Source organism: Argentina silus (genome assembly GCF_951799395.1).
Source record: "Argentina silus genome assembly, chromosome: 1".
Classification (NCBI taxonomy): Eukaryota; Metazoa; Chordata; class Actinopteri; order Argentiniformes; family Argentinidae; genus Argentina; species Argentina silus.
The window spans coordinates 36073145-36085797 of NC_139655.1; the positions used below are offsets into that span (position 1 = coordinate 36073145).

Sequence of the window (12653 nt, forward strand, 5' to 3'; positions counted from 1 at the left end):
GTGAGTCTCTAGATAATCAGATTCTCGTTGGTTGAAGACACTGTGGGTTAAATAGATAATCAGATTCTCGTTGGTTGAAGACACTGTGGGTTAAATAGATAATCAGATTCTAGTTGGTTGAAGACACTGTGGGTTAAATAGATAATCAGATTCTAGTTGGTTGAAGACACTGTGGGTTAAATAGGGTCTGTTGACTTTGACCACTGTCACTGTCATTGTTGTCAATGCTAGAGAGTCATTTTTTTAATGTTCTTCTCCCACTTTGGACTCCTGCTTTTTACATTGTACTGTGTTGTTGCCAGGTTTCATTTACCATTTGTGTGACATCCTGGATTAAAGGTGTTGACTTGATTTGAATGTATTCAAGCATACTGTATACAGAATGCAGAACCTTTATAAAATACATGCTAGATATGGCAACATCATAGCCATGGAGATTTTAAACATACAAAAGTGTGCAGAAACCAACTATATATTCTCTGTGGCAGGACGGCAAGGAAGGAGTACATCAACGCTAAATATGTGGATCATAAGTTTGCCCGCCAGACCGGTGCCACGGTAACGGGCAAGCTGGCCGAGCTGTACGAGGCGGTCCGCTCCCGAGACCTGCTGGCGCTGGTCCAGGCCTATGGCGAGGGGACGGAGCTGATGGAGCCGCTGCCTGAGGCAGGGAAGGTGAGGAGACCTCTCATTTCTCACTCAATTGAAACTTCACGTACAGTGCCCTCCATAAGTATTGGAAAGAAGAGGCATTTTGTCTTCTTTTAGCTCTAAGATTTCACTCATTTGCAAAGCCACTTCTTCCAGTTTTTTTTAAAGCCTCCAACAGGTTAGGTTTGAGGCTTGAGGTTTGAGTTCGAAACTGTTAGGAGTATAGAGCTGAAAAAAACCCACAATGTTTCCTCTTTCCAATACTTATGGAGGGAACTGTACATATGAAAGCCCACAAACTCAAACCCAACCGGCTTTCAAAGAAAATCGGGGAGAAGTGGCTTTGCAAATGAGTGAAATCTTACAATACAGATGAGGCATTATCAAAAAGCTTTTAAGAAAATACATTATGTCAGATAATAACCATTGTTCGTAACAGACTTTCATGCAAATGGTAAATGAATACATGGCATTGGTGTTCCCCAGGACCCAGGGGAGACAGCCCTCCACTACTCTGTCAGGACTGCAGACCAGACCTCCCTGCATCTGGTTGACTTCCTGGTACAGAACAGGTAGAGATACTGTCGGGCTCTTGAGAAAAACAAGAAGTGAATAGTTGACAACTGTCATTACACACTGATGATACGCGACTCTGTCGCGTATTCTGAGTTGTTAGGTATTTTTTGCACAGTTGAGCACTGATCCAAAATGGAGCCCATAGAGTCACTGAGACACTGGCATTGGTCTATTTTGGAGGAATAATCTCCAGTGTGTGTGTGTGTGTGTGTGTGTGTGTGTGTGTGTGTGTGTTATAGTGTGTCTGTTGAAGTGTGTGTTATAGTGTGTCTGTTGAAGTGTGTGAGCGTGTGAACATGCGTTGTTTAGTTTCTATTTGTCTATCCATGTCTTTGACTGTTGGTTCTTTCTCTCTCTCTAGTGGTAATCTAGACAGGCAGACAGAGAATGGCAATACTGCTCTGCACTACTGTTGCCTGTACGAGAAACAGGAGTGTCTGAAACTGCTGCTTCGGGGCAAGCCAGCCATTGACATAGGTGTGTGTAGGGGAAACTAAATGATTATATTCCACACAAAATATTTAAGATAACATAAGTTTTGCTTCTTTGTATTCTGTTAATGTTTTTTTTGTCAGAATTCCGATTTGAGCTACAAATTTGTCTATAGTTATTAATGTGTAAGTCATCTTCAGTTCAACTTGACCCTAATGCTGGTGTGAGTGTTTAAGGGAAAGGAATATGTCCTTTGCAAGCAGCTATCTCGCCACTGACTTTCGTAGATGTGTTTCATGAAGGTACACAGGACACACTTTTGGTGACCCCAACCTTTGTCCTTTCAGCCAATCAGAGTGGAGAAACTGCCCTAGACATAGCCAGGAGGCTGAGGAACTCCCAGTGTGAAGAACCAGTAAGTACCAGTCCAGGCACCAGTATGGTGAATTCTACAGCTTAAATCACATACATCATCCATGTGACAATTACTATGAGGTTATGTAGAGATTCTCTGCTTTTTTTGGGGTATTTGTATACATATTTATTTATTACTTGGTCGGCAATCCTTTGCATGCAATAACTGCCAGAAGTCTGAGACCCATTGACCCCACCAGACGCTGGGTATCTTCTCTGGTGATGCTCTGCCAGGCCTGTACTGCAGCCATCTTCAGTTGTTGTTTGTTTTGAGGTATTTCTGCCTAAAATGTTATCATCAGGAACTTAAATGTATGTTCAATTAGATTTAAATCTGAAGATTGACTTAGCCAGTCAAGACCTTTCCACTATTCGGCCCTAAAAACTCCCTATTTGTGATGGCAGTATGTTTTGGGTCATTGTCTTACTGTATGATGAAGCACCATCTAATGAATTTGGAGGCATTTGCTTGTACTCAAGCAGACAAGATGTTTCTGTACACTTCAGAATACATTCTGCTGCTGCCGTCAGCAGTTACATCTTCAATTAAAAAAAAAGTTCTTGTGGCAGCTATACATGCCCAAACCATAACACCCCCTCCATGATGTTTCACAGATGTGGTGGTATGCTGTAAATCTTATAGGTACTTTTTAGCAAACTGTAGCCCGACCATCCTTTTTGAAGATAACGGTTTGAAGATAGTGGTTTGCACCTTGCAGTGAAGCCTCTATAGTTCAGCTGGTGACGTATTCAGCAGATATTCTGTTTTGTGGGTTTTTCTTAATTATGGTGAGCATTCTTTGGTCATACACCGTAAAAGTCTTCCTTGGCCTACCAGCCTGTTAACCAGTGCCTTTATTTTTTTTTAAGTGAAAGTCATTTCTAAATCTCAAACCTCATACAACATACTTAAACCTCATAGTAATCATTTCAAATCCAAACTTTTGGAGTATAGAGAAAAATTCTTCACTGTCCCATTACTTACGCTCAATAGCAATATAATTGCTTATTCTCTCTTGCTACCCCTTCCTTTTCATTCCTCTATTTCTCCCTTCTTCCTTGTCTCCCTCCTTACCTTTCTCTATTTCTCTCCATCTGTTGCTACCTTCCTCTCTCTACATCTGTCTCTCCCTCCCTCCCTCCCTCCCCCTCTCTCTCTCTCTTCCTCCCTATCTTTCTTCCTCCGTCCATCTCTCCCTCCTTCCCTTCCTCCTTCTTCCTCCCTCCCTCCCTCCCTCCCTCTCTCTCTCTCTTCCTCCCTATCTTTCTCCCTCCGTCCATCTCTCCCTCCTTCCCTTCCTCCCTCCTCTCCCTCCTTCCCTCTCTCTCTCTCCCTGCCTTCTTCCTCTCTCCTTCCCTCCCTCCCTCCCTTCCTAGTTGATTGAGGCTGCAACAGGAAAGTTCAACCCTCACGTCCATGTGGAGTATGAGTGGAACCTGCGTCTGGAGGAGATAGACGAGAGTGATGATGACCTGGATGATAAGGTACTCCATCTATAAAGAAAGCAGGCTGACCCTGTACCTTTCCGACTCACTGAGAAGAGCATGGTTCAATAGTAATGTAGCGAACGGCGGGGTAGAGTAGTTTGACCTAAGCGGGTATCGAACTCGCCACCTTCCAGTTCCAAACCGGCCGTGGTAGCTACAACACCAAGAGAGTTACCTCCCTTGGCGGAGCTGCTAACAGGTCGTTACACTATGAAGGATCCCTGTGAGTCTCCAGGTCCAGGGTTATAGAACACTACTCTAGGGCCACATCTTACCACTCCAGGGTTATAGAACACTGCTCTAGGGGCAACTCCTCCCACTCCAGGGTTATAGAACACTGTTCTAGGTCTAGGCTTATAGAACACTGCTCCAGGTCCAGGGTTATAGAACACTGCTCTAGGGCCAACTCCTCCCACTCCAGGGTTATAGAACACTGCTCTAGGTCCAGGGTTACAGAACACTGCTCTAGGGGCAACTCCTCCCACTCCAGGGCTATATGAACTCCTCCCACTCCAGGTCCAGGGTTATAGAACACTGCTCTAGGGGCAACGCCGCTGACCTCTAACCCCTCCCCCTGCAGCCCAGCCCGGTGAAGAAGGAGCGCTCGCCGCGGCCCCAGAGCTTCTGTCACTCCTCCAGCCTCAGCGGAGTGTCGCCCCAGGACAAGCTGACCCTCCCAGGGGGCTACGGCCACGCCCCTCACAGGGACAAGCAGCGCCTCTCCTACGGGGCCTTCGCCAACCCCGTCTACAGCACCTCCACCGACACCCCACCCTCGCCCGGACCAGATGGGACCGGGGCTACACCGCCCAGCAGGAACGCAGGGAAAGGTAAGACACCGTATGCGTGTTAACACATACCATAGGCATAAGTTGATGCTTTGACACACACACACACACGCACACACGCACATGCACACGCACACGCACACGCACGCACGCACGCATGTACACACACGCACACACACACACACACACACACACACACACACACACACACACACACTCTCTCTCTCTCTCACAGAGACCTGCTCAAAAGAATCCCACCAGTCAACTAATTACTTTTTAATCTCCCACAAACGTGTGATATGCTTCTCAGAGTTCCATTAAAGTGTATCAAATCGACATACCACTTTACTCACTGTTCAGCAGCGAAGCTACAGCTACTGCAGTTGTGAAATCTTGAGTATGTGTAGATGAAGGCTGCACGCATTACTGGGATGGGCGTGTCATAGCCTCCGGGACAGGATAAGAGAAAGGTGCGATGGAGGATCACTGCACTGCTTACATAAGCCTTACCGAGGAATGTTACGGCCTCGGGCGTTTACATTTGAGTCATTTAGCAGAGGCTCTTATCCAGAGCGACTTACAACAACTCCATTTGTCAGTGAGTCAACTATACATCACAGTCATCCCAAGTAAGACTTTTTTTATAAGAATAATTGACACAAGCAGTCAAAGTGCTACAGAAAGGGAAGAAAAACAATTGTTACTTAGTGTTTTCTTCCCTTTCTCTAAGGCTCAGGTACCGCACAAGTGGGTGTCTTGGGAAGTGCTATGAAATGGAGAGGTCTGAGGAGGAGTAGCCCAGGTCTATCAGAAAGAGAGAGGCTACACCTATACAGAGGCTTTATTTCCTTTGGACTATTCTGTTCTGTTCATATGTTGGGTTTTATGCTCTTTTGTAATAGTTGTGTTGTGATAGTGTTTATAATAGTGTGCTTTTACATGATGGTAGTGCACGTACAGTACTGTAAACACACATGTTACTGTTTTTACTCTGTTGTTTTCTCTAATGATGTTGTTGTGTGTGTTCATTGAATATATTCCTTTTGTGCCTCATAAGGAATTGACTTCCTTGGCCAACTCTCTGTAGCCGTCTTTCCCTGTGCTTTACAACTGCATACCTTGCATTTTATGACGTAGGACTGAAGGGGCCCTCCACCACCAGCTTGCCATCGGAGGGTACTTTTTACCCCTCTTGTTTGACCAATCACAGCAGGTATTCTGTCCATCCCTCTCTCTCTCCTAGCTCCCTCAGCTGGCCCGCCCACCTCCCTTCCTCTGGGCTCTCAGTCTGGCGGGGGTAGCTCCACCCTAAAGAAGAGACCCCCTCCCCCACCCCCCGGGCACAAGCGCACCCTCTCCGACCCCCCCAGCCCAGTCCTGCAAGGTCCCCAGAGCAAAGGAGGGATCCCCTGGGGTGAGTGGGGTTGGAGTTGGGGTTTAAAAGTGCAACATAACAGCAGACGTTAACCCAAATGAATGTGTCGGTATTGGGGATATTTCATAAAGAAGAATACATGGTTGAACAACCTTTGAAAACATTGAATCTAGAAGATTCCTCATTCACAATTCGTCCAAACTTTGGAGTTCCTCAGTACATTGCCCAAGAGTCTCTATGGTAAAACTTACCACAGAAAAACATATTTTGAGCTGTCGAGTGACTGTCACATTAGTGAGGAAGTGTGATGAACCGTTAACCTCCCACTGATGATCATTCATCAAAGCTAAAAGAGAGACACAGAAACTGAGCTGACTTTGTCTGTGCTTCCTCTTTGGTTCTTGTTTGGTTTACTTCCTCTGTAAGCACAACAATGAGCAGGCTGAACATAAGTACTGCTGTCATCTCAACAAACTTGTATTGCTGTTACATATGAGGTCTTTACTATGATGATAAAGCAGATTAAATTCTCTATACGACTCTATTTAACTGATATCATACAGTGTAGTTCACTATATTTCACTGTTTAAGTGTCAAAACAAATAATTACATGTTCACTGTCAAACTGATAACTCTTAATGGCTGATCCAAAGTATAAGGTCAAAGGTCAGTTCCTGATGCATTTTAAGCCACGCATGACCATAAAACAAAATGTTGTTCTCACACAGGAAGCGAGTCCACTCCCCCAACAGGAAGCAGGGCTTCACCTGCTAACAAGTTTGAAGGAATCCAACAGCAGCAAAGGTATAGCACCAGCCGCTTTCTTCTTACTGACCAGCCTCACCCCAGTACTAATAGCAATCAGAGTGACCTGGGTGAAGCCAGAAGGAAACTGACCCAGAGTGTTTTATGGTACACATGGTAAGATGTAGAGGGAATCATGATGTATGAAAATGTCAAAGTAACCTCTCCACCTTATCTCTTTCAGCACTACCACTAGCAATACGAAGTCAACACTTGGTCCAAGGGTTCTACCCAAACTACCTCAAAAAGGTAGGCTTACTCTGTCTCTTGTTTGCCAGTGAATTACAGATGGAGCAAAATAGATTGACATGGAAATTCCCCCGGACAGCCTTACACGGAGCTGCAGCTCTACTCAATTAGCCGGAAGGCTCAGGGAAGCTCTGCAGAGCCTGAACACACTGGAGATGATTTAAAACTACTATTCTGTTAATCTATAAACAAATTATATTTTCTTACTGCCCCTATCCAGTGAGACATTTGTCGTTACCTACAGTAACTGTGTATATTTACCTTTATTTTCAAGCGCAACTTACTAGCACCATCTAGCAACTGTGGTCAGTTTTAGCTTGCCTCCATTCACTGCGATGCTCCACAGAGGCGCGAATGAAGTGCACATGATTTCTGCATTGTCACAAGCAATATATTTGGCTCCATCCTGTATAAAGCGACAATTAACAGATACAAGTATTTCCAGATCAGCACATCTCTAATGTTTATACCCAATACAACATTTTATGAGGATAGTAAGGACTATAAGGACACAAAACCAAAAAAGTAGAGCTGTCTAAAGTTGTACAAAATAACAACACTCTCTAATGTCTCTCTCTCTCTTTTTTTTTTTTCCAAGTGGCACTACGTAAGATTGACACTATCCACCTCCAGTCTGTGGACAAGCCCAGCCAGCCTCCTGAGGTGCTCCAGAAACCCACCCCGACCCAACCAGAGTCTTCCCAGAAATCCCCCCAGCCCCCGGACACTTCCCCCAAGCCCCTTCAGACTCCCGGTGACCCCCCTCAGAGAGCCCCTCTAACAGAGAAACCTCAGCTGAGCGAACTGCCCCCTAAGCCCCAGATTTCTGACCTTCCCCCCAAACCGCAGCTGTCGGATCTACCCCCTAAGCGGCAGTTGTCTGACCTCCCTCCGAAACCACAGCTGAAAGACCTTCCGCCCAAGCCGCAATTGAGCGATATCCCTCCTAGGCCCCCTGTGTCTGAGAGACCTACACCAGGGGAAGTGGTAGCTCCAAAACCACAGAGTGCGTCGGATGGGCAGTCCTCCAGCCAACAGGGGGAGATCTCCCCCAGACAGGCCAGTGAGGACACAAACGGGACCCCGCCTGGAGCTGTGGAGATGCCTGTACCGCTGCCTCGGAAGATAACCACAGTGAGTCCTGACTGGAAGATAGGTTTTTGAAAGATACTTGGATGATCTTGTTGACCATGTTCTAAGTATGTGCAGTTTGTGTCCTATCGTACTATTGAGTACTATTACAGCAATATATTGACATTCTCTAATGGGAATGTTAACACACTAACCTGGTATGCTTTCACCCAGGGAAAGAACAAAACCAGACGGGTGAAGACCATCTATGACTGCCAGGCGGATAACGATGACGAGCTGACCTTTGCGGAGGGAGAAGTCATCATCGTCACAGGAGAGGAAGACCCGGAGTGGTGGGTAAGTACAGTGCGCCCCGGCATCACCTGCCTGCAGTGACGGCCTTATGAAGCCTAATATACCGCATCTGCAACCGTTTATTACTCTAGAAATGTTGCGGGATCTGTAAGTATGAGCAGTAACTTGGGTATTATACTGGACAGTTAAATAAATACCCCTGCCTCTCTTTTTTGTTCCCTCCAGATCGGACACATAGAAGGGCAGCCCGAGAGGAAAGGGGTCTTCCCCATGTCCTTTGTGCACATTCTGTCTGATTGACAGCTGGAGAAAAATATATGAGACAGCCTCACACTAGCACAAGCTCCGCCCTCCTCTTGGCCTAACAATAGACTGTGGGCCGAGTCTATGTAAATAGCTGCTGTTACAACCAGAACAAACAACAACACGCAAAAGAAGAATCCAACCCAGCCTCAATGTAATGAAGACTTGTTGTAAATAAACTGTGTTATCCTGCCTACCAGTATTACCGTAGCAACCCAGCATGCAAAACTGGGTTTGCAGTAGCTATCGTCGGAATCAAGCACTTAAAAACATTTGTCAATGTATGCTGTAACGTTATGTATGTGTATAGATAAAATCTATGTATGTCCATGTAAGTGTACTTTGTGCATATATATACACACACATACGTGTGTTATATTTATGTACTTATGTACATAACATATACAACTGTGCACATGTACATTGACCCTGCTTGCTTAGAGATGTAGGGCTATCTTGTTGGTCTGTTTTGTGTCATTATAATCTTGTGAACTCCTGGAAGTAGGTAAGGGTCATGAGAGGTCAATATGATAAGGAGTTTGATAATCTATATATACAACCATTAAGTCCCCAATCCTTACCCTCCACTGGCATGCAGGTTGGGCAATGACACTAAGTGAATTCACAAGCATCTCAAGGACTTACGGTTAGAGGAGGTATTATTCATGGCAGAAATATAGAATTTGTCTTTTTTATTTTTGCTTGCTAGGTATTAATGTCAGTTCAAGAAGGATTGCCAGTCATGGTGTGATATACAATACTAATTTGAGAGATTAATCCTACCCTTGTTATAGTATTGTGTGAAAAAGAGGCTATCTGCTCAGTGTTGAATCTTTACTTGAGATAAGTTCGTCAAGTTCACATTTCCACACAAACCTCCCATAGACACCCATGCATGATAACAGAATCAGTCCATAATTTTAAAATTGCATTTTCACACTTATCCACATTGTATCACAATATGAATTGTGTTGGAACCAAACCTAGTATTGTGATAAAAAAATAATTGTGTGAAAAGGATGCATTGCTTCCTGTGCCCACTATTATCAGGCCCTTCTTCCAGGTTGCTTCACATTTCTCACCAAAAGCTGTGTGTGTTGCCTTTGAATACAAAGAAAAATCAGTAATACTGTATGTTGACACATCTGGCACAAGATCTATTTTAGACTGTCATAAGAATGACATAGAATGTTATAAACAGTCATTGCAGCCTGTCTCAGTGTTCAACTTTACTTTAGCTCATGGTATGGCAAAACATTGGGAGGAAGGAGGTGTGACTTTCTCTCTTCATTTTGAGAGTTGCGCCTCCTTCCTATTTTCCTGTAATTTTGGCTGCATCTCTTTTCAACGTTGGTTGAAACGCTGTCCACCCCTCCCTTGAAACATTGGTTTGTGTCACGGTGGTGTCACGTTGGTCATGGTCTCATGACCTTTGCAGTTGTTGCGGTTTATGGCACCAGCTTTGTCATGCACAAGGCAGCGTTACGATGGAAAAGTCAAGTCAGTATTACTGCTATCTCCTAAGGGACATATTGGTCTCTGATGCGTTTCAGCTTGGCCTGAAGAGACTGAATGCAGAATGTTGAGGCCATATGGATGCCCACTGCTGCCGAATCATGACCTTTTTAACTTTTATTGACACCTTAAAGGGTGTTGTTACCACTTAACCCTTCTCATCCAGATTGAGCAGACTGAAACAGAAAGATATAGAAACAGGCCTATAGAAACAGGCCCAAGCATGAGGTCATTTCATTGAGCTTCAGGACATTTTTTTTCTATCTTTTATTCTATCTTACTGTGGATCTTAATTTCCTTATTTGTGTTTCCGTTTCCTCATGGAGGCATCAGTTGTGACTGACAGAGGTGTGAAAAACGACTCGGAATGAACTTCACGCTGACTTCCTGTGTATTTACATGTTCTCTAGGGACAAGGCTCCCCTTTAGGTTTTAAAAAAGCTGGTTTGTTTTAACAAGAAGAGATAATGTATTATTAATGAATGCTTCTGGTATTATATTTGATGTTTAAGGTCTGTGACAGTTTCTTAGGACTATAGAAAGTATTTCTAAAAAGGAGACATACCTTTTTTAAATATTGAGAGTAAATTGATCTTTGTTTCCGTTCAGGGCAGAGGATAGACAAACTTCATCTATAGGAGCTACTACACCACTGTCAGTAGGCTTTTATCTTTGTTTTGCGTACTGTTTACAGTTGTGAATTCAGCTAGATTCTGTTACCGCGGCACTTCTCAATCTGTTTCCACCCACAGAGAGCCATTCAACATATGTGTATGTAAACTGAGAGCCTGGAAAATGAAAGTACCACTCAGTTATTCTCATAATCACCCCGTTTACTATTGAGAAGTGCTGCTTCGATGCACAGTAAATTGACGTTTGCTTTAGATCATTTTGTTGGTTCGTTTGTTTGTTTGTTTCTCAATGAAATTCTTGTGATTACAGCACAGGAAAGTCCAGTGGGTCCTCACTGCTGTCAAACATGAAGAAAAGAGTAAAAGCTGTGGCAAACTATTTGCTGATTCACAGATCCTATACGTTTCATCAGTTCATGGTAGGACGTAACAAAAAAAAGAAAAAAGAAGTGCAATTCTAGCTTAGTAAATATTTATTTAACCTAGAATTTTAACAGAGGCTGGACAAGGGGAAACATAGACACCTTCACCAACTTCACGTCACATCCTGCGCCTTCTGTGTCATTCCCCACCTGAGGTGCTGGATGCATATTGAAAAAGGCGCTGCCAAACAGTGCTGTTTTCTTTGTTTCTTCTTTTTTTTTTACATTGTTTTATTGTAAAATAACTGGATTTAAATGTCAAATCCCTGAAGTCTTTTTTCCCCACTGTGCTCTACTTTTAGTTGACCTGTGAGTTGGCTGCACTGTTTGATTCTGTGTGTTCGGGGAGGACCACACTCCATTACTCATCATGGAATAATAAAGATTTTATGTTGAAAAGTGAATGCTTGTCTTTTATTTACAGGTTGTTAGGGGCTGTTCATTAAGAGGCACAGCGGATATAATGGTAACATTCACCCCTTGTATGACTTTGCAACTGGTTTGTATCACTGTCACAGAAAGGCAATAACGGCAGTTGATACAGCCAATATGACTCATACAGTATGCAACCCAGTATTTGTCAATTTCCTTTATTCCTTGAATAGAACCACTTGTTCTTACATGTTATGCCTGTGCAATTACTGTTCAATTCTGCGAGTTAGTAGTATAGCTAACACAATTACTCATGATTGAGTGTACTAGTTGCTGCTGTGGATATGGTACCTTTTCGCAAGAACTACAACATGAGACAGTGGATCCAATACACAATGAGTAGCATATTTTCCCAAACGAAGAGACAAGATACATTGTAGCAACATTGCAAGAGAAAGTGAAATAATTCATGACAACAGTATCCAGATTGGCGCCGCTGTCAGAAGTTGTCACTTCCTATTCGCGAAATCAATTCCTTTTATAGTTATGGGCTGCCTCTCTCTGTCTCATAGTGCAAATCCTCATACATACAACCTGTGCAACTGACATTATTTTTCCGGGTTGGCCCATCATGTACAAGCAGCGACACGGGACTGCATACCTGTTGTTTAAGGTTTACAAGTAAAACTTGTTGTTTTTTTCTGAATCGACCTCAGGTGGATATTAACTGACTCGCCAAGGTAGGCTTATGGGTTTATTCATTTCACAGCAATTTGTCTGTTTAGGCGCGTTCACGTTGTACTTGGGAACAGTCTTCCTTTATCATGAGTGTCAAGTTACAAACGTGCAGCAATGTATGGCGATCGCAGGTTGTGGCAAAAGTGGGTTCAAATTTGAGCTTCGACAGACCAAGGTTCCACCAGGCCTGTGTATAAACATTTTTCTGCTTTTTCTTTGCTAAAACATTGGTGGGATATCAAATGAAATTAAATGAACCATGCATTTAAGGCAGTGGGTTCATATTCAATTTGATCCTTTGGACTATGATGATGCTCTGGATAGAAAAGTCGTATACGATCTATTCCGCGTAATTGTTTATTTTATTTTTTTCCTGTTAATTGCTGATACTTGAAAAGAGAATAGGCGTTGCAAATTCAAAAGGAAACAAGTGAACTATTCAACTTACATCCACTATGTCAAGGCAGCTCAAGCAGATAGCACTTCCTTGTTTTTGTTTATTTAAAAT

At 43.6% G+C, this 12653-nt stretch overlaps 2 protein-coding genes across 3 annotated transcripts in view; both read left to right on the plus strand.

Moving 5' to 3' along the window:
* Positions 1–11434, plus strand: part of asap1a (ArfGAP with SH3 domain, ankyrin repeat and PH domain 1a) — a gene marked incomplete at its 5' end in the record, with an annotated part of 46527 nt that extends 35093 nt beyond the window's left edge. For both annotated transcript variants that reach the window (XM_083671924.1, XM_083671923.1), the window contains 12 exons: positions 489–675; positions 1138–1223; positions 1589–1704; positions 2007–2074; positions 3451–3558; positions 4142–4391; positions 5593–5763; positions 6453–6528; positions 6713–6777; positions 7376–7911; positions 8083–8205; positions 8389–11434. In XM_083671924.1, the coding sequence (XP_083528050.1) occupies positions 489–675; positions 1138–1223; positions 1589–1704; positions 2007–2074; positions 3451–3558; positions 4142–4391; positions 5593–5763; positions 6453–6528; positions 6713–6777; positions 7376–7911; positions 8083–8205; positions 8389–8463 (1861 nt within the window). In that variant the 3' untranslated portion in view covers positions 8464–11434. The remainder of the gene's footprint in view (positions 1–488; positions 676–1137; positions 1224–1588; positions 1705–2006; positions 2075–3450; positions 3559–4141; positions 4392–5592; positions 5764–6452; positions 6529–6712; positions 6778–7375; positions 7912–8082; positions 8206–8388) is intronic.
* A 556-nt stretch (positions 11435–11990) lies between these two features.
* The window catches only part of fam49ba (family with sequence similarity 49 member Ba), a 41277-nt gene continuing 40614 nt past the window's right edge, over positions 11991–12653 (plus strand). The window contains exon 1 of the mRNA XM_083676498.1: positions 11991–12147. The gene's annotated coding sequence lies outside the window, so the exon portion shown is untranslated. The remainder of the gene's footprint in view (positions 12148–12653) is intronic.